Genomic DNA, 22,147 nt, shown 5'->3' on the forward strand with positions numbered 1-22,147 from the left:
ATATCCCTTTAATGCATTAACCTATTTCCCGAATAAAATACTCAAATACTGCACACCAATTCTGCCTTGTAAATAGAAAAACGTCTTTTAGTAAATTTGCCCCTTCCCCTTACATGTCTGTGCACTGAGATACCGCCCATCTCCTAAAACAAGTGCTGTAAAGAAGCCCACACAGTCCATAGTTTCCAATTGTAAAACTCAATGCTACATACAAGAGACTCAAACAAAAACAGGTAACAACACCAGTTTTGAGAAAACCATTTTTATTATCACTGCTCAGCTTGTGTGTGCAGATTATGTACCAAATGGCCAGATCTTCTAAAGAACATCTACATAACATTTCTTTTATGTTTCAAGAGATGAAAATAACTGTACAAGGTTAAGTACAAAAGTACACAAGACAGCGGACACGAGAAAAATCTATGTATGAGATTTTATCCCACCCGAAGCTTTAATATATTTGAAAAGTAGAATTCATGAACTAAAAAATATTGTCCTTCTATAGTCCTGTCAAGTTTAATGGAAGTGGGTTTAACCTGATTACAACACTAACACCAGTATCACTGATCTGATATTTACAAAAAAATCGTATTTTTCAATAAATTAAAGTCAATGCAACACCCATGCAAGCTAGAACACTAGCTGTCCGGTGAACAAGGACCTGACATCAGAACAAGTCTATAAAGTCCCAAATTGATATTTTTCAAACTGTATCCATTCCACGCATTGAAGAGGTGAAACCCAAACCCATTCCTCTTTGTGTGTGGGTTTGTGATCTTGCCATTTCATACTGAGCATCAAGATTTCGAAAAACTTCTTCTTGTTGCTTCAGAGTCTTGTAACTTTCTTCATCAACTGAGCTACAGCCAGCTTCATCTTCACTCTAAATATCATGCAAAAATTTATTTTAACTTTTAACATCTATATTATATACTGTACACCATGTGCATGCAGTGTTTGCAGAGGCCAGAAAAGTGTTGCCCCGAGGACTGAAATTACCAACAGTTGTGAACTACCATGTGGTGCTGAGAATCAAATAAGTTCCCTTGGAGAAAAAGTGCTTCGAATAGCTAAGCCATCTCTCCAGCCCCAGATATAAAATAGTAACCTCTACTGTAAGTTATTAAAATACTTTTAAGTGCAAAGGCCTGTTCTATATATGGAATACAGCGTAATTACAAATAACTTCCTGTTAGTGGTGTGGTCAAGATTAGTGCCAGGACTGGGCACATAATGCCATACATCCAACAACCAAAGACTGAATCACAACCATCTATACTGTGATCTGATGCCCTCTTGTGGCATTAAGTTGTACACATAGATAGAGCACTCATATACAGAAAATTGTTGTGCATTTCTTTTTCTTTGGTTTTAAGAGACAGGATTTCAGGGTTTCTTTGTAGCCTTGTCTGTACTGGAATTAAAAGATTTATCTGCTTCTACCCAAATGCTGAGATTAAAGGAATGCACCAAATTGCTCTTAACCTAAAAGAGCATTAGTATTTTCCCAGCAAATTCATTTCTCTTCTTTAAAACTTTCACCAAAATACCACAAAAGAGCTGGGAAGGAGTGGCGCATGCCTTTAATCCCAGCACTCAGGTCTACAGAGCAAGTTTCAGGACAGCCAAGGCTATAGAAAAACTCTGCCTCCAATAGCCACAAAGGATGCTTCTATAGCAAAGTATTAGGATCACAGGCTTCAGTCAGAGGTCAAAATTGCTGGGTAGTAGTGGTGGTAGTGGTGCACGCCTTCCTGTGAGTTTCCGAGGCAAGCCTGGTCTACTAGAGCTAGTTACAGGACAGCTAGGACTGTTAGGGAATCCCTGTCTTGAAAAACGAAAGATTGCTAAGCAAGAACTCTATCACTATGGTCAGGTGAGGATATATACCAAGATCCTGTTTCAAAGAACAAAAACAACCAAACGAAGCCGGGCGGTGGTGGCGCACGCCTTTAATCCCAGCACTCGGGAGGCAGAGGCAGGCGGATCTCTGTGAGTTCGAGACCAGCCTGGTCTACAAGAGCTAGTTCCAGGACAGGCTCCAAAGCCACAGAGAAACCCTGTCTCGAAAAACCAAAAAAAAAAAAACAAAAAAAAAACAAACAAACAAACAAAAAACCAAAACCAAACAAAAAAAACAACAACCAAACGAAGGGTCTACCAACTGAGCTACATCTTCAGTCCTGTTTTAGATTTTTAAATATAGGGCCCTACTAGGTATCCTCACAAGGTATGATCAACAGATATGCCAAAAAAGTAAGAATGACTATGGCATAGTAATATCTATAGGATTAACTTGGAGAATAGAGATATTCTCAATTAGGTACTTAGAACTGACATATGACCTATATACTCTGAAGCTGGAAATCAATGATGCTGTGAAAATACAAGTTAGGATCAACCTTAAGGCACAACTCACCTTAATGCCCATTAACTTCCTAAATTTGACATTTTGGTCCTTGTTTCCAAAATTCAATTTTTCCCATATTTCAGCAGACTGAGATTTGTCCTGTGAAAAAAAGCACTGAATTTTAGAGTAAGTACAATTTAAGTTTATTATGTCATAAATATCACTCAGTAACCCAGGTTGTCCTTTAACTCTCGATCCAACTGAATTGCCTCATCCTCCCAAGAGCTGGGACTTCTTAGAAGCATGAACCACCATCCCTGGCTCATAAGACATCTTGATCAAGCTGCTTAGCAGCCCACACCTTATAAATACAATTTGGTCTTCTTTAAAAGCTTGGTTCAAACGAATTCAATATTTTAACATTACAATACAGGACAACTGAGAATCATGCAAACGAGCTGCAATTCTTTTCTAAGTTGAACACATACACACTCTCTCTCCATTATAAACAGGCTCTTGGAAATGACAGCTTACACTCCAAATTGTTTAATGCAATTATCAGCTAATGGTGAAATGATGAGAGGACACAAAAACTTACGCCTTCTTTCTTGCCTTGCCAGAGCATTTTCCTCTTTTTTTCTTGCTCAGCAAACTTCATTGGATTCACAGCAGCTGGGTTATAGTAGCTAGGCACAGCTATGCCGGTCTCTGCCAAGGCTTTAGCTTGCAGGGCTGCCATTTGAGCTGCCATAGCTATTTGAGGAGTCACTTGTGTTCCTGACGCCAACAGAGCAGCAACATTGAGAACAGAACCCCCAGTGGCTGCAGCTGCTGAAAAACACCCAAATGAATTTTAAGACATAAGCTAATACACATAAAAGTATTTGTATATAAAACCTTAGAATTTGTAAAAATGAAAGATAATTTCCACCAAATAAAGAAATATTTGCTAATATATGTTTAATGTGTTTATCATTAGACATTTGTTTATTACTGTTGAAGAAATATACAGAAAATAAGGCATGATTATAGTAAAATGAACCATGGTACCAGTAGCAATTTTTTTGTGTATGTTTTTTTCAAGATAGGGTTTCCCTGTATAGCACTGGCTGTTCTGGCATCTGCTTTGCAGACCAGGCTGGCTTCTAACTCAGAGATCAGCCTGCCTATGTCTCCTGAGCGCTGGGATTAAAAAAGGTGTGTGCCACCTTGCCCAGCACCAATTTTAACTAAAACATTCAGAAAAACTTAGGAGGAGGTAATATGCCTAAGTCATTGATCGGTCAAGCAGTGTTGTGATAATATAGTTTTTGTGTGACTATTTAGATCTGGGTAGCTGGGAAATGAACAAGCACTCTCCGTTTACATAGAGCTGCTGCCACCTTCAAAAAGTATTCTTGGCTAGGTGGCGGTGGCATATGCCTCTAATCATGGCACTCGAGGAGGCAGAAGCAGGCAAGTCTCTGAGTTCAAGGACAGCCTGGTCTACAGAGTGAGTCCCAAAGCTGATAACTACTGATCTGGCTCCTCACGCTTCACTTTCTTACAAGATAGGTTCCTACTATGTAACCCTGCCTGACTGGCTTGGTACTTGGTATAGAAACTATGTTGGTAACAAACTCAGATCACCTTTATTGTCTTCTGAGTAGTAGGAGAAAAGGTCCAAGGCACCATCCCCTGCCAAGATACAGTACTCATAAAAATTTTTCCTACACTTTATGTTTTTGCAGACAGTTTTGCTCTGGCTGTCTTTGAATTTGCAGGGAGCCTACAGATTAAGTATAGCACACCATATATAGTTGGCTCTAAAAGTTCTTAAGCTAATATTATAGAAAGTCAGTTGTGAAAGTTTTTTTTTTTAAATTTTTTTATGATTTATTTATCTTTTTTTTTTTTAATTATTATTTTATGTGCATTGGTGTGAAGGTGTCAGATCCCCTGGAACTGGATTCTCAGACAGTTTTGAGCTGCCATGTGGGTGCTGGGAATTGAACCCTGGTCCTCTGGAAGAGCAGTCAGTGCTCTTAACCGCTGAGCCATTTCTCCAGCCCCCCAGTTGTGAAAGTTTATAGGAGGAGGAGAGAACTGACTCCAGAAGTGTCCTCTGACCTACACATGGCATCTGAGTGCACACACACATTTTTTTGTTGTTCTCAACAGTCATCATACACACCTACACACGAGTTTTTTGTTGTTATTGTTGAGACAGTGCCTCACTATTCAGACCAGGTTGGCCCTGAACTCAAATCCTCTTACCTGTCTGCCAAGTGCCAGAATTAAATGTATATAATCACTCAGGGTCAGAAAAAAGGTTTTTGAGAAGATGAAAGCATTCAAAATGTTTATACAGTGCCTTGATAAAAGATAAAGGGTGATTTTCCCATTAAATTTTCTGCAATTTTCAAGTTTTTTACACCACACAATTCATACCTGCAGCCATTTCTTGTTGTTTTTGCTTTTCAACCATTTCCTTTTCTCGTTGTTCTTGTAATTTCTTTGCCCTTTCCAACCTATCAAAAACAATGTAAAACAATTTGATGTAAAACCAGTATGTACCTTTATGTATATACAAACATTTTATATACAAAACATTAAATTAATGAGTATCATATTTCCCCTACTAAGATTAGAGTCAGTAATGAGTATATCAATACAATTCTCAAAAGTTTTGAGAAAGATGAGAGGTGACTTATGCTGTCTGTGCTGGCCTTGAACTGCAGGGCTACAGCAGGCTACCAGCCAGGGATGCAAACTTTGCCATATAAATAATATTAATATAAATAATATTTTGATACTACCTGATATTTATATTTAATTTTTATATTTAAATTTGATAATATAAATAATAATAAAATAAACAATATTTTGAAACTTCTGTGAGTTTGTTCTTTTTGATACAGGGTCTCAAGTAGCTTTTGCTAGCCTTGAACTCTGACACTCCTGTCTCTACCTGACCAACACTGGGATTACAGGTGTGTGCCATGATGACTATTCCTAAGTAATTTCTGAATTGGTCAAAGCAAAATTTTTACAAGTATCCTTTAACTCCAACCCCAAATGCTTGTGTTGCCATGGCAACACAAACATCACTCAGAAGGCTAAAGCAGAATTACTTGGTAAAACCCGGTGTAGAAAAACCAAATGATCTAGATCCTGGGATAGCACCACGTCTTTAGCCCCAGCAGTTGGAAGACACAAGACCTCAGTGAGTTCAAGGCCAGTCTGGGCTGACATAATTATGGGAAGCCAGCGTTATCCTGCCTTAAAAACAACAACAAAAAAATAACCCAAAATGTCTCCAATTTCTGTCAGTGCTAGCTATGAAGACAAAGACAAAATTAAAGACTATAAACCACATACTGGTGCTAGATAAATTATAGTGCATGTTTAAGCGATAAAACAATATTTATAATACACTGCGTAGAGAACCTGGACAAAAACAGTCTATTTTATATTCAAATAAGGGATCAGCATAACCTTGAGTTTAGAAGATGATATGCAAAAACTCTTCTTTACAATCTACTAAACAGGACAAACTAAATCACGAAATTTATGGTTAGCAAGGAAATTGATAACATGAAATAAAAATTTCAGTACAAAACAAAAATTAAAGAATTAATTACATACTAAATTGCCATGGTTAAATTTCTACATAATAGATAATAAGTAGTATCACTCAATTTTTGAAACAGAAACCTATGAAATGTTACGTCTCATTAAGTTAGTCCAAGCAAAAGTTATCTTCTGGTTTTGAGACACACAGGCAATGTATTACAGTGACACCAAACAGGCATTTACAGTTTTTCCTTTCAAAGACTGTCTCATAGTCTTGGATGGCCTCCAACTCAGGTAGTAATAATGACCTTAAACTTAGACAATTCTTTTTTTTCTTTTTTCTTTTTTTTTGGTTTTTCGAGACAGGGTTTCTCTGCAGCTTTTTTGGAGCCTGTCCTGGAACTAGCTCTTGTAGACCAGGCTGGCCTCGAACTCACAGAGATCCGCCTGCCTCTGCCTCCCGAGTGCTGGGATTAAAGGCGTGCGCCACCACCGCCCGGCAAACTTAGACAATTCTGCTTCTACTTACTATCCAAATGCTAGGATTAGGTACCTGCCACAACTGACTTCAGGCAGGGCTAAAGAACTCAGGGCTTATGCATTCTAGGACAGCACTTTATCAACTAAGCTACTTTCTCAGCAGATATTAGTTTTAACAAGCACTTAAATTTACAAAAAAATGTTTACAACCTATAATCCTTGATAATAAGTTTATTGCCCTAAAACTCTCCATGTAGCCCAGAGTTGCCTCAAACTCAAGCAATCTGCCTGCCTGTCTCCTGAGTACTGGGATTGAAGGTATGGTACACTTTAATCGTTTCTTTACCTGTAACAACAAAATCACTGGTAATCTAAACCAAACGGCTTGATGGTAATAACTTTTCTTTTGGTTTTTGGAAATAGGGTCTCATGTAAGCCTAACACTGCCTTCAAAATATGTAGCCAAGAACAACTCTGACCTCCTGATCTTCCTACTGCTCAGTGCAAAGACTGCAGATATGCACCAAACATAATCTATCCTAAAAGTTTACCTTAGGAACAATTAAAAAGAAAATATAATAGATGCCAGTATGTAAGAAAGAGTGTATCTTCAATGCTTGGAAAATAACTAATAAACAATTATCTATTAGATTTTTAAACACTTGCTCTAAACAAGCCAACTATTGATTTATGGTTTGCACGTGTAGGGCCATTGCAGGTCGAAATCAAGTCCATTCACTAAGGTGAACGGATGAAGACGGGGTGAGCTCACACCTTTGCTGCTGCTGCTGCTGTTCAGTGGAGTTTCTGCCAGGCTGGCTTCACAGGGCAGCAGCACATCAGGTTACACTGTGATAACTGTATTTTTATAATGAAAAAAAATACAAACTCAATTTTGTAAGAAAAAAAAAAACCCAAATCCAAAAATATAGCTTTCAGAATATGCAAAAAATAAGTGCTTGGTTTTTGGCCTCCTGAAGCAGCTCTTTGGCCCCTGCATATTTCTGACACCGACCTGCTCTAATGTGGCCACACAACCGCCCAACACTCAAATAGAAACCTCGGAAACGCAACAGTCTCTCTACACTACAAGATAATAAATTGGCTTATGATGTGCATCTACTAAAACTATAATCCAGTGACAGAATTCTCAGCGTTCAGGTGTTTTGTTATAAGGGGAAAAAAAAGTAAAAGACAACTTAGGTTTCCTGAACAATTTAAAACTCAAAGTTTTCAAATGCAAACAAAGACATTTCAATCTATGTTTCTTTCATGGGGTGACGGTGGTAAAAATAGAAGTTAATCACAAAGGCAAAAACTTCTCAGTCTTCCTACATGCGCAAACTAAAAACTAATGACACAAACCCCAAATTAAAAACCTACTTGGATTGTTCCGTATCACAAATGTACAACAGCATTTATGGGGGTATGGTATTGGTGGTAAAGGATTATCCTCTGAGTTAAAAGTATTCATTTGTCTACACCATTGACAGTTACTTAAAACAACAACAACAACAACAACTTTAAATGATAAAATACACATACCTCCTAGCTAAAGCTTCCTGGGCGTCCATTGCTGTGTTTCTACCTCTGAAGGGAGGTGGACTAGGTGTCCGGCTTAGGCTTCTGCTAAATCTTCTTGGTTTTTCAATTCTCTTCTTTCTATCTCTGAAATAACCAGTATTTTATGTCCCATTATAGTCACAGAATTATCAATAATATCAATTATCAATAATTATCAATTTTCTCTAGATAGTCTAACAAAGATCAAGCAAGCAATATATCCAAAACCAAAACAAAAAAAGAGTAAAGGTTTTCTAACAAAAATCTGCACGTATGCCTGTGCACTACTTACATGCCTGGTGAAAGGCCAGAAGAGGACATCAGGCCTCTTGGAATGGGAGTTCCATATGGTATGAGCAGCCATGAGTACAGGGAGTTAAACAAGAGCAATCAGTGCTCTTAACCTCTCAGCTACCTTTCTAGTCTCAATTAATACATCCTACATGTTAATATGTAACAATAAGGATTCAAATATTCCTACTATTTTAAGTTGAATTTTAATGTTTCAGATAATAGTTATTAACTGCTAAAATAAGAACATGTAACAGAAAAAAAAAATATCATCTGATGGGTCCGGAGATCACTCAGCGGTTAAGAGCACCTGCTGTTCTTTAGGGGGATTGAAGTTCAGTTCCAAACATGCATGTTGGATGGCTCACAAGTACTTGTACTGTATGTAACCCCAGATAAAGGAATCTAATGCCCTCTTCTGGCCTCCATGTGGAAGAAGTATGTAACATAGGTTCATGTGCTCAATGATAAGGAGGGAAAGCAGGAATGTTAAACACACAAGACTGTGCCTCCCAGGAACCATACATTTTCCACGCAGAAGGCTAAGAACAGACATGGTTAATACCCTGGTGACTTCTGGGCCATCTATATGGCCAGGCAACACAAACATCCCCAGACCCTTACCTTGAGCCTATTTATCTCAGCTAAGCAAAGCACTATCCCTCCTACATACCCTTCACTGTTTACTATGAGTTTGCTTCTTTAATCTATAGAACCTATTTTCATGAAGATGTCACTTATGAGAGTTTCAACATAACCATTTCTTAAGCTTTGCTGTGTACATCGATTGTGTTAATTATCACCAGGAAACATTCTTTTCCTCAAACTGTGCTATGCTTAAATATGCCTCAAATAAACTACTGGGTTTTAGACCCTCCAAATTTGACCCTAAACCAGCTACTGAGCTATGCTGAACTGGACTGACTTCTTGCCCCTCGCAAATGGACAACCTGCTGGTCATGGTGTTTGAAGAGACCCCACCATCTGCTGACATCTTCATATAAGAGAAACACACACCCACGCACGAAACAAATCTTAAAAAAATAAGGGAGAGAGGGTCACTGACCTGGACATGTAACAAACAAAGTGAACTAACTGCTTGAAAGGCAATTGGAATGAACACAAACTACAAAAACAAACATTGCATTAAAAAAAAATCCAGTACTTGGGAAGAGTGGCCGGATGATTTCTATGAGCTTAATTAAGACCAGCCCGGCATACAAAAAGAACTTCAGGACAGCCAAGGCTAAGAGCTAAGAACTACATAGAAAGGAAACCCTTTCCAAAAAATAAGACAAAGCAACAACAAAACACACACACACACACACACACACACACACACACACACACACAAACAAATTTCTAATTCCAGAAACCATGGGAAGGCAAGGGCTACAGGGAGACTCAAAGAGTAAATAATGATAAATACATTAAAAATGAAGGAAGCTGGCTCAGTGGCAAACAGTATTCACTATGAATCAAAGAGCATCCGAATTCAAACTTCTACTACTCATGAAAAAAGCTGGGCATGGCTATAACTCTAGCATTTGTGACTGTGGGACAGGAAGATCCCAGAAGCTTGAATGTTACCCTAACATTCTGTGTAACAAAAAATAACTTGAAGAACAATAAGGACACCGATACCCCCCTTTTCAAGTGTGCAACACACACGCATACTCCAGTAGCTAGAAATGACCTCAATGGATAAGAACACTTGCTATGCCACTCTTGCAAAGGATCTGGATTTGGTCCACAATCACCCATAACTCTAGTTCCAAGGGATATGATGGTCCTCTTTTGATCCCATGTACCATTCATGCAGGCAAAACAATCAAATACATCAAACAGGTAAATTAGGAGACACAAAACCCAAATGATCCAATAGTATTCAGTATTAAATGTGATAAAAAAGAAAACACAACTGATGGATGTGCTGTCAAATGCCTTTCAAAGTTACACAGATAATCTTTCTCAAAAAACCCTCAAAACCCAAAACCAAACCAAACAGAAAAATCATAATAAACTTAGGTTACTAACACCTTCAGATCATACACTGTGTATGAATGTTTATATAGAAATTCTTCCCTGTTGTGCAGGACACAGAACCCACAAAGAATACTAAAGCACAGACACACCCACGCCCCTAACTCTACATTTATTTTTACTGATGAGATAATGATTAAAAATATTTTAGATCAATTAGCAAATAATTTGCGTTGTACTCCTGAAAAAAAGATCAATAGTGAAGAGCAGGCTCTACTTTATTCTAGAGAATGAACACTTACCGACTTCGACTCCTTGATCTGCTCCTGCTTCTAGTCCTATGCCTGTGTCTGGATCTTGATCGGGAACGTGTTCTAATCCTTCGTTTTCTATCCCGGCTTCTAGATCTTGACTTCTTCCTGTCTCTGCTTCTGGATCGAGACTTTTTTCGATCCCTACTCCTGGACCGAGACTTCTTCCTCTCCCTGCTTCTACTTCGATGGCGCCTGAAATTCAAGTGCATAACTTTTAATTGCTCGTTGTTCTTCTTTTCCCTTTAAGGTTTATTTATCATGTACACAGAATTCTGTCTGCATGTATCCCTGCAGACTATAAGAGGGCACCAGATTTCATTACAGATGCTTGTGAGCCATCATGTGGCTACTGGGAATTAAACTCAAAACCTCTGGAAGAGCAACCACTGCTCTTAACCTGAGCTATTGTTCCAGCCTCAGTTGTCTCCCTTTTTAAGGACAGGTCTTACTACATATCCCAGGCAGACCTTAAACTTAAACTCCTACTTAATTCCTGATTGCTGAGATTGTAGACAAATGTAACCACACCAAGAACATAATTGTCTTTGATACTGTATACCTTATAAAGTGACTAACCAAAACAAGCAAAACAATCAAGACAGCAAAACAAAACAAAAAACCTAAACAAATTTGCACTGCTTATAGGATAGGAAAAGGGGTTTCTTTACCCCCAGTCATTTTGGAAGCTACTTTTGGTTGGACCAACATCTGAATTAGGGGAAAAAAATCTCTGCTGTAGTTGGATTCACTTTAATGTTAATCTGTTATAAAAGTACAAATCACATGCTGAACTAACAAGACTCTGACTCCAGCGTGCAAACGGTCATTCTTACCAACCTCTCAGCTTTGGCTTAACTTAAATAAAATTTCATGCCACATTTGGCAAAACTGGCATTTATCACTAAAAATATTGAACTGGGAACATGAAAACTACAACAGCGCATATGCACTGGCTGTCAATGACCCAGTTGCTCCTGTTGTCATTAAAAATACAACACAACAAACAGGTCAAAGCAAACTATAACATTTTAAAACAAAAGTTTGTCAAAGCTTATTGTAACTGACCCTGATTTCAAACACCAGCTCCTCAAAAACAAACAAACCCCCACACTGGAGCCGGAGAAATGGCTCAGTTCTCTTGTAGAAGATTCCAACACCCCGCACATAACAGTTTCAGGCAATACAATGCTCTTCCAGTCTCCATAGGTTCCAGTCACACACGAGATACATACACACATAAAGGCTAAACACCCATACACATTAAAACAACGCCGGGCAGTGGTAGCATGCGCCTTTAATCCCAGCACCCTGGAGGCAGAGGAGTATCTCTTCGAGTTTGGGGCCAGCCTGGTCTACAGAGTAAGTTTGAGTACAGGCTCCAACGCTACAGAGAAACCCTATCTTGAAAAACAAACAAACCACCCACCCAATTTGGATCATGACTCTATTTTCCAAAAGTTGTTTTATTGTGACTATTATAATGCGATGTTGAGTCAAGCACAACAAAAGTTTTTAACTAGTCCAGTGTAGTGTTGTTTGTATGCCAACAATCCCAGTACTGTAAAGGAACACTGGGAGACAACTGCCTAGTGGTGGAGCATACCTTTTAAGGCTAGCTTGACTGAGCCGAATACAGTCAAAAGTTTGTGGGCAATGGAAGCCATACAGTGAGTCAGTTACAGAGTAAGTCTTGATTCAAAAAGTAAGAAACTTTAAAGTAAATGTCAATACAGAGAAATCCAATCTCGACTATTCTACCTCCAAGCTCCAGCCACCAAAAAAAAAAAAAAAAAAAAAAAAAACCCAACCCTCACAAATCTTACAAAGTCTTTGGCTTAATACAGTTTAACAATTCAACCTTAAAAAATTTTTCTTTATTCAATGTACATTGTGGTTTTGCATGTACTTCTGTATGAGGGTGTGGGAGCCATTGTGAACTGCCACGTGGGTACTGGGAATGGAGCCCTGACCCTTTGGAAGAGCAGCCAGGGCTTTTAACCACAGGAGCCACTTCTCCAGCCCCTACAATGTAACCTTTTCAACACAAAAGAAAAGGTTAAAGGTCATCCAGAGCCACAAATTAAATGTGGTAACCATCTTTCCAGTGCTGTGGATTGATTCCCAGGGCTCTAGACATGACAATTTTCTACTACTGAGGTATACTCTAAGGTTCTAAAAGTCTTTAGTTACTAGCTACATTAAGATAGTTAAGATATGATTAGTATCCTATTTAAGATTATGTGTATGTAAGGTTGGGCTAGGAATAACCTTAACCTACAAGTTAAAGATACTGGAAGGCACCAGACTATAATACCCAAATTAGTTACCTTTCACGAGACCTAGATCTTGAGTGACTTCTGCCTCGTGATGACTTCCTTTCTTTGCGTTTGTGTCTGTCCTCACCATTTTCAGATGAATTTAATCGCTCTCTTCCTTTGTCAGAAGAATGTTCTTTATCATTGTGCTCCTCAGACTTATGTCTCTTAGAGGACTTATCTTTGGATTCATGTCTTCTTGCCTGTTTTAACAAGAAGTTGGTTCTTTCAGGAAAATAGTGCAACAAAAAGAGTTAGTATGGGTAACAGTAAACAAAAATGTTGTGATGCAACATTAGTAACCTTAGGAACGTGTGGCAAACAATTTTATCTAGCTTCATATCACCCAAATGTTGCATATGTAATTACAATTTTCTAATTAAGACACAAAACTTCAGTTTGTTCTCTAAGTACTTTAAAAACAATGATTTAGAAAACATACAGAAAAGCCATAGTTCAAGTGGAATCCTCACTTAAAAAAATTAACAAAACCCATTCTAAATCCCACAGATTATTAAGTTTAAAAAATAGGGTCAGGTGCAGTGACATACACCTTTAATGCCAGCACTAGGGAGCCAGAGCACGGAACATCTGAGTTGGAAACCAGCTTGGACTATAGAGAAAACCCCGTCTCAAAAGAAAAAACTACCTCCCACCTCCTAACCACAAAACAAATAGAAAACAATGGAAAAGAGACACAACAGCTCAGCAGAGCTGGCATACTTAGAGTCTTAGTAATCCCCAGTAATATCAAAAAGAGAAACAAGCAAGGAGCTAATAGGTAAAAACAGAAAGCAACGTTTCACTAAATGCACTTCAAATGAAGCAGCAAAGTATATTTTAACAAAAAGGTAATACTTCCCGCTATTTCAAATTTGCAGAACAGCAATGTTCCCCTTTAACCAACCATATTTCTTCCCATATTCTCTCCAAGAGACTTTATCTTTCAATGTCTATCTGTTTGCATCAACCCCAACAGGCTTACAGCTTTATTAAATTGTATGAACCTAGGGTCAAAAATAGTTATCTACCATTTTTAATTGAGAACAACAACAACAAAAAGTAAACCAGGGGTAACAATTCCTATGTCATCATAAAATATATACTGTGAACTTAAGTGTATGAGTAAATCTCAACCACTCAATGTCAAACTTGGAAGTATTATGTATCTCCCAACCCAAACTTGTGAAGTACACTTTGTATTAAAGCTTAAATCCCACATTACTCAGAGTAATTAAACTTAAATCTAAGAGAAACCCAGATCCTCTAAGCTTATTTCCTATTTCATATAAACAAAAGGTGAAAACACAAAGTTGCAACTCAACTGGGCCCGGACCCATCCATTGCTGCTCAGGCCACCACTTCTCCACTGTAACAACATGGATAGTTCCCACAATAGGTCAAAGCATATTTCTTTTGACTAGAGGTTAACTTTAAATACAAAGTCAAAAAAGTGGAGTCAATGGAACATGCACAATGCTATATCTGAAAATGATCATAGTGACTTTTATTTTGCAGGAAAAAGAGAGACCTGGAGACACAAGCTAAACCTTAGTTTCATGACCAGTTCTCTATAATATGACCTCAGAACTTTCTTAACTTTGCCATATAGTAGCAGACTAGAAAAGCTTTAAATGGTTAAATTTCCAGAAACTTTAAGAGTGTAAAACCAGTTTTCAAACATAACATTACTATTAATTTTATAAAACATTAAAACCCTTAAGTGATTTAAGATATATTTAAGGGAAATAGGAGTTTGAATGACTAATAGTTACCTTATCATGAAGTAGGCTTATTATTTTGCTATCTGAGTCTGCAGCGTCTTCAGTTCAGTCTCTTCGCGCATTAGCACGCTGAGTATGATTTATTATAGAAATGTTATCATGTGAGCTAAACAAAATAGTCATTTTCACAAAAACTCTCCTAAATTAATGTAACAGAGCTTCCATTAGGGGAAGAGGTGAAGTCCCTGCCCATATTTGTTTCAAGAGTCCCTTGCCCAGCCCCCTGAGGCTCTTTTTCCTTTCTCACTGCTAATCTCTTCTTGGGTAGCTCAACTTCTTAGGTGGGTGAGGCAAGCTAACTCCTATGTAGTACAGCTGCTGCCTTTGTTTTCCTAAGGCTTTACTGTAAATGTCACCTCTCCAACTGTCCCTCACATTTTTGCTACAATAGTATAAGGTTCATAGGTCTAGCTTCACTAAAGAAAAGAAAGGAAACTCAGTACTTTCAATGAGGAAAAAGCAGCCCAGAAATACGGTATCAATAAAGATGACTGAAATCCTGAGCAGTTGTCGAGGATAAGGAGACCTGGGACCTCAGATTAATGGAAGCTCTGTATCACAGGCCTAAAAATCCAGCTTATTCTTCATATGATATTTTTATTGTGAATATTTTCACAATATAATAAAAGTTAATAGATTTTGAAGGCACTTTTTATATAAACAACTACCTCCTTGAAAAATGTTGAATCCAAATCATGCTTATTTTAAAACCCAGTTAACCTTTTAAATTTCAAGCTTTGGTACTTACCTGGACAATGGCAAACAGTCACACAAACATTTCTACCAGACACTTTACAAGAATTTTAAAGTACCTATTCACTACAAAGTGTTAATTACCTCTTTGCTCCTGCTCCGGCTCCTGTGTTTTCTTCCTTCATTATCTGTGAACACACAAAAAACCCCACATACTAAATACACATTCATATGTATACATGAATTTGTATGTGTGCACATAAACCAAAAATAAACCATAAGATTGGGTTACATTTGACCTGATTTATAGTCAAAAGAATGTTAGCTAGAATTTTTCCTGTTTTTTTTTTTTTTGAGGTAGGGTTTTATGTACTCCAGAATGGCTTTAATTTTTGATCATCCTGCAATGTCACATCCAGCTTGAAAATGTTCAGTTTTAATGTGATTAGAATGTCCAACAGATTTAAACACACTAAAAAAAGAAATCTTTCTAAAAATCATCTACATATATAAGTAACAGATGACTGAGCTCCAGTCACAACTTTTAAACCACCCGCTCTTTTGTTTCTCACTTTACAATGTTAGGTTCTTAGGCGAGGCACTCTACAATTAAAGTCACCCAAGCTCTGCTTCTTTACTTGCTTGCCTTCTTTCTCAAATAGGGTTCCTCTGTGTAACAGCTCTGGCTGTCCTGAAACTAGCTGTAGACTAGGTTGGCCTTGAACTCACAGAGATCCGCCGGCCTCTGCAGGGATTAAAGCTGTGCTTCAGCTCCTGCTTTCTTTAAATAGCAAAATGTTATGCCTTCAACACTAGTTATTTTGCTTTGATTTTAGAGACACTGTCTCCCTATTTGGCCTAGGCTGGCCAGGAACTACTATGCAGTGCATGCTGTCCTTGTATGTAGCACTGCAGGGCTTGGGGTATAATGAAATGACAGGGACTACTCAGCAAAGTACTGGACTCTAGCCTTAGTGCTGGAAGGAAAAAAAACCTCTCCTGTAGGTGCTACAACTCAGTACAAAGTGTACAAAGTTAAAGTGTGTTAAATACATTCAGAACATACCACATTCCTTACCTGATTTTCGTTTTCTTTCTCTTGACCTTGACCGTGACCTTGAATAGTGATGTTTTGAGGTTCTAGGGGAAATAGATACATCTGACTGCTCTTTTTTCTTTTCTCTATCCGGGGATGTCTTTTCTGGGGCTAGTCCGTCTCTTTCTGTATCAGTAGCCTAAAAGTTAAAAATAAGAATCATCAAATTTTGTAACTGCATTTCCAAGGTCTCTTGGTCTTTAAAAGGGCAAGGGATGAAGACAGTTGTGTTTTACCAGAAAAGAAAACCAATACCCAAACACGGCTGATTTCCAAGTGGATATATGTGTAGTAAAGTAACAGATATAAAAGACTTAGTTTTTGGTATTTCTAATAAATATTTAAACTATAAAACTTTAGATGTGTGAATTAAATGTGCTTACTTGCCAGTAATCAAATCCCTGTTCATTATTAAAAAGCTATCTAGAACAAGCTGTTAAAAGGTTTAAATTACTTAGAACTATAAGATATAAAGCAGCATAGGGAGCATTTTCTAGATTATAAAAGAATAAGTAGAAAATTACCTTACCTGAGAACCTAATTAACCTTCTTTAATGAAAATATCCCCTTGGCACAGAGGTACAGCAAAACATGTTCTGCCTCTCCGTATTTATGCTCTGGGCTATGGAAACATCAAGCCGTTTCCATGTTAAAGCATTTTATAGGCAATATTACAATATAAATTTTATCTTGCAGTGCTAAGGAGTAAACCCAGGGTTTCATGCTTGTTAGGCAAATTCTGTCACTGAGCTAAATCCCAGCAGCTACATAACTAAAACGAAAACCATGACACACACATTTCCAGAAAACTCTTTACCCAGGGTTCAATTTCTATTCATTTTCTAGTTTGCACTCCTAACAGCAACCAGCAAAGACACCCATGAATAAATGCTCAAGATATGAATTTCAGTTGTATCTCCTCACTAAAATTATTTCTGGTTGAAGATGTAGGTCAGTAGTAGAAGCGTTTGCTCCAAGTGTGACGTTCTGTCTTAAATCACCAGTGCTGGGAAAAAAATTTCCAACCACCACCAACCCTGTTTTTGAGAACTGTGTGATCCAAATAATCTCACCACAGAATTCCTGCAGAAGGGTGGGAATGAGGCATAACAGTACTCATGCAAGAACACTAGGACATTTTAATTAAAAAGAAAAGTACTGCCTGGTGGTGGCGGCACACTTTAATTCCATTCAGCACTTGAGAGACAGAGGTATGTGGTGGATCTCTGAGTTCCAGGACCGCCAGGACCAGAGAAAAACCCTGTCCGGGATGGAGGCAAAGGACAGGCAAACAAGCACAAACAAACAAACAAACAAAAAAAAGAGAAATTGATGAACTGATTTAAGCTGGACTAATTGAAAGTATCTTATTTTCAAGGACACACTAAAGCCCGAGAATTCCCTTGAACTGAACTTGATTTTGAGATGACATTTCACAGGCAAGAGAAGCCCTGAAGTTGAAATTCCCGAAACATGCCATCAAGCCCAACATTTGGTTGAATTCGATAAGAGGCACTAGAAACAAGCAGATCTGAACCATAAGCAGTGGAGCGGTAGGTATCTGACTGCAGCAGGCAAGGAAAATGAACCTGCTCATCTGGTGAACATATGCCTCAGGACAGGAGCTGGCAAACATTATTTTTCTGCACAATCTTGTATACTTTTCTTTCTTTTTGAGACAATGTATCTATCTCTGTGTAGCCCTGACTGGCCTCAAACTCCTGCCTCTGCCCATTATATTAATTTTTTTACATTTAAAAATTTGGTAAAACAAGCAAAAAATATGAAAGGTTATGCATCACCCATAAAATCAAAAGTATTTTTTTTTACAAGCTGATCCTTTCCTCCAAGTGTTTACCAATCTGACTTATGACTTCAGAGGGAAAATTAGTCCAGAAAACAAGTACCAAAATAAAGGAAGTGTATTATTTTACTGGAGTACAAATTTGGGTCAAAACCAATACCAGACTCTGAAAAGGACAGATTTGGGGGCTGGAACGATGGCTCAGCAACTAAATACACATAATTAGAAGGACAAACTTATAATTGGAGGTCAAATGCATAAACTATGTGTTAAAGTACCATTTGTACCTCAAGAGGAAAAGTAACAGAAAGGAAACAACCAGCTACAAGGGATTTCTCATTCCAGTATCCCATACTCTTTTTCCAAGACCTGAACAACTTCGTGCTGAAAAGGCCTAAGAATCAAGGTCAATCTTACTTTACAGCTGCTACCCAGAAACATTAGCCTACTCCCATAAAATACTGTAATCCCCCTGCCTTTGCTACCTACTAATAATCATATTGCTCTATTATACAATCAACGATGATTTAAAACACATTTTCTTTCATTCTTGTTCTCACTATCCTTAAAGATAATAATCTCAGATTGACCTAAGATACATTACCTCAATTTAAAAAGTACTTCAGACATAAATTACAGGCATCCCCCACAAGCTTTGAGATGATGCCTGCTATGTGTTCACGGTTGCCCTTAAGAATTCTCAATATCCTGCTGCAGCTCCCCAGCTGTTAACAGCCATGTAAGTCACATTCACTTTTCCTGAGAACCAATACGAGAGCCGAGAACTACAGAAATATACAGCATTTAGTCCATTAATGTCTATTTTGCAAAAGGTGTAGAAGCCTGGCAAGAGGAACTTTCATATGCAAAACACACTGCAGAATAAAACCCATCTCACCCATCACACATGTATTAGTTAGGCATGTGACAAAAACACGTATTTTATTTTCCTAAGGATATTTACAATACAACAGTAGAAAGTTTAACTAGCAAAATTCCTCAGCTTTACTTCAGTTTAGCAGAAATCCACACATAACACTGCTTTTAAACTGCCTTCTATTTAGTCACCAGGTCTCTTAGAAAGTCACCCATTTCCTACAATCTTGAAAACCCCAGATAACTGAAGCACAGCACACAAATCCTTTCCTAGCACAAAGGAAGGTATGCATCAGACTTCATTCTAGGGCAGTTCCCGAGGGGATTGTCTTTATAGTGGAGGACACTGCAGAAACCAAGTATTTGAATTTATTTCCCTTAAAATATCACAACACAAGAAAAACACTACTCTTTACTTGAAATACAATAAGAGGCCGAGACACAATTCAAAAGTTATTTGTCCCACAATTTAAAAATGCTTAACTGCCGTTGAAATTCCACAAAAATTATCTGAAATTCAACTAGATATAAAGGGTAGTTAGCTGCAGAAAACTATTTGTAGTGTTCTAATTTCAAATATTCCAAGTATCAGGAAGAGCAGTCCTTGTCTACAACAAGAAGTTAAAACCTTTCAGTCCCTGAAAGAGAATACATACTGCTCAGAAGAGTATTTTCTGTCTGTAACTAGAAACAAAACAATCACAGGATAGTATGATTCATTAAAAACGGGCATAGTATATCCAGGACAGGCTTCCTGTTCAAAATGGTCACTTAGATACGGTTTTTAATGTTATTTTTTTGGTTGTTGTTGTTTTCAGTTTTTAGAAACACGGTTTCACTGTGTTAACAGCCCTGGCTGTCCTGGTACTCGCTCTGTAGACCAGGATGGTCTCCAACTCAGAGATCCACCTGCCTCTGTCTCCCGAGTGCTGGGACTAAAGGCGTGTGCCACCACCGCCCGGCTTAGGTACGGTTTTTATATGGGTCAAGAAAGGGGACTCAATAGTAACACGAGTCGCTATGAAGCACAAGTATAAGGGAATAGAACTGGATAATTAGACCTATTTTTACTCTTTAAAACAATCCCAACTCCAACCGAGAAGGTTTACACCGACAAACACTAAGCAAAATCAAAGTACCCCACCTCACTAAGGGTTCGCCCAAAAGGATTAGACTGTTTCCTCATACATGGTCCCTTAAACAGACTGCCTTTTTGACCCGATACTTTCGAGAGACGACTTCTGGTCTTTTTTTTTTCCAGTCGCTTTTCTCCATGGAAGCATAAACTCTGAAGCCCGATCAAGGCCCAAAACATATCACTTAAGTGTGGAGCAACGAGATGAATCCCACAGTTCAGTGGGCTTCTAAAAACGTGTGGTGAGGGAAGTGATGAGGAAAGTTCTGGAAAAAAGAGCCATTCCCTGCGGCTCCCCACCCCCATCCACACCGCCTTACCTCCCCCTCCCTGCAGCAGGAAGCCATGATGGCGAGCGCAGAAAGCGGCCGCGGCGCCATTTTGTCCACACACAAGCACGGACAACAGCTCCGAGAGCTGGTCACTCTGTGTAAAGGAACAAAAAAACCAGCCCTGGCTTCACGCTCGAGTCAGTACCTACCGCCATTGTTTTTGAGTCCCGGCCGCAAAGGCGGCGCCTCTGCTGGACGCGTTCAACAGTACTGGCCGCCCCGAAGCTTCGCCACAGACTAGATCCCTAGCGCGAGAGACCCGGATGGCACAAAAGGGATGAGGCCTGGCACGGCGCTCAGCTTGCTGGGAGAAAAAGGGGGTGGTGATAAGAGTTTCTATAACAACGCTGTTCGAGATGGTGATTGGTTAGTCCTTCCAAGGGCGTGGCGTAAAGGCAACGAAATGGGTGGGGCCAAGATTACTCCGGGGAAAGAATCCCTCGCAGCTGGGATTCAATTTGATCTAGGGTGGGGCGGTTTCCTGTTTCGAGTGTGAAAAAATTTTGGCCTGCTGCAGCCTCCGTAGAAGGGGTTGGGCGCGGGAATCTCCCGCCAATTTAAAGTAGTGTCATGGAACCTAAAGTGAATTGGAGTGGTTGTGTGAGTCAGGAAGAAGTGTGAAATATTTGAGAGTGTTTTTTAGTGTCTTCAGCTGCAGGTGACAAGGATCAACCGCGCTGCTGTAGGAAGCGGGAGTCGTGTAAGGTGAAAACATAAGGGGTTTCAATCCATTTCGGGCCTTTCGCCCTCTAGATGCTGGCAGGTTGTTGGCGGCGATTCTAGGTGGCTGGCTCTCCGAGCGTTCGTGATAGCTTCATTGGCTGTGTTTTATGTCGTTCATTATATTGATTCATCTGTTTTCCTCCCGCAGTCAATGATGCCAAAAGTCTGTGCTTATTTCCCGTTTGCATAGTTCGCTTCCTTGTATTAAAAAGAAAATTGAGTCTTAACGACCTACCCGTCTCCCACCGCCTAATACTTTTGATGTGGATGTGGCTCTGTAGCTGCCTAAATTCTCCCGTCTCAGAGCTTTTGCACGCTGTTGCACTCTTCCCAGTGACTGCAATCACTGTTCTCCTTGACCTTACATAGTTGGTTTCCCGTCGTTAACCTCTTTTCTCAAACAAGTCTTTTTTTTTTATTGTCTTGTCGAGGAATGGTTTCTCGGTGAAACAGTCCTGACTGTCCTGGAACTCTGTAGACCAGGCTTGCTTCGAATTCACAAAGAAACTCACGCCACCACTGCCCCGCCAGCATTTTTACAAGATAGGTTTTCTCACATCCTAGGCTGGCCTAGGACTCATTTTGTAGTGAGGCTGACCTTTTTGTTTGTTTGTTTGGTTGGTTTTTTGTTTTTGTTTTTTTTCGAGACAGGGTTTCCCTGTAGTTTCTAGAGCCTGTCCTGGAACTAGCTCCTGTAGACCAGGCTGGCCTCGAACTCAGAGATCCGCCTGCCTCTGCCTCCCAAGTGTTGGGATTAAAGGTGTGTACCACCACTGTCCAGTTCGAAGTTTTAATATATTGATACTAATTTTTGTTCTTTGATTAGCACTTCATTAAAGAACTTCATTCTTCT

General features: G+C 38.9%; 1 protein-coding gene across 4 annotated transcripts; it reads right to left on the reverse strand.

Annotated features, from left to right (window-relative positions):
- Positions 1 to 246: 246 nt before the first annotated feature.
- Positions 247 to 20,864, reverse strand: Rsrc2 (arginine and serine rich coiled-coil 2). Of its 4 annotated transcripts, none has more exons than XM_038345454.1 (12): positions 20,721 to 20,859; positions 16,954 to 17,046; positions 16,407 to 16,563; positions 15,473 to 15,516; positions 14,627 to 14,704; positions 12,864 to 13,076; positions 10,525 to 10,728; positions 7,931 to 8,053; positions 4,781 to 4,860; positions 2,949 to 3,178; positions 2,420 to 2,509; positions 247 to 883 (listed from the first exon to the last, which is right to left on the reverse strand). In XM_038345454.1, the coding sequence occupies exons 5-12, from the start codon at positions 14,632 to 14,634 to the stop codon at positions 704 to 706; spliced, it is 1,128 nt and encodes a 375-aa protein (XP_038201382.1). In that variant the 5' UTR covers positions 14,635 to 14,704; positions 15,473 to 15,516; positions 16,407 to 16,563; positions 16,954 to 17,046; positions 20,721 to 20,859; the 3' UTR covers positions 247 to 703. The 4 variants fall into 4 exon arrangements, with proteins under 4 accessions (XP_038201382.1, XP_038201381.1, XP_038201380.1 ...); XM_038345453.1 differs by having other exon boundaries at positions 2,949 to 3,181; positions 20,721 to 20,858; XM_038345452.1 differs by lacking the exons at positions 14,627 to 14,704; positions 16,954 to 17,046 and having other exon boundaries at positions 12,864 to 13,054; positions 20,721 to 20,864.
- Between the last annotated feature and the right edge of the window lie 1,283 nt (positions 20,865 to 22,147).

This window comes from Arvicola amphibius, chromosome 10, assembly GCF_903992535.2.
Source record: "Arvicola amphibius chromosome 10, mArvAmp1.2, whole genome shotgun sequence".
NCBI lineage: Eukaryota > Metazoa > Chordata > Mammalia > Rodentia > Cricetidae > Arvicola > Arvicola amphibius.

Coding starts and splice junctions, on each gene's coding strand:
- Rsrc2 (XM_038345451.1), bottom strand. Junction 15,517..16,406: donor AGAAAGAAAACGAAAATCAG/GTAAGGAATGTG, acceptor GTGTGTTCACAG/ATAATGAAGGAAGAAAACAC. Junction 4,861..7,930: donor CAGGAAGCTTTAGCTAGGAG/GTATGTGTATTT, acceptor TGTTTTTGATAG/GTTGGAAAGGGCAAAGAAAT.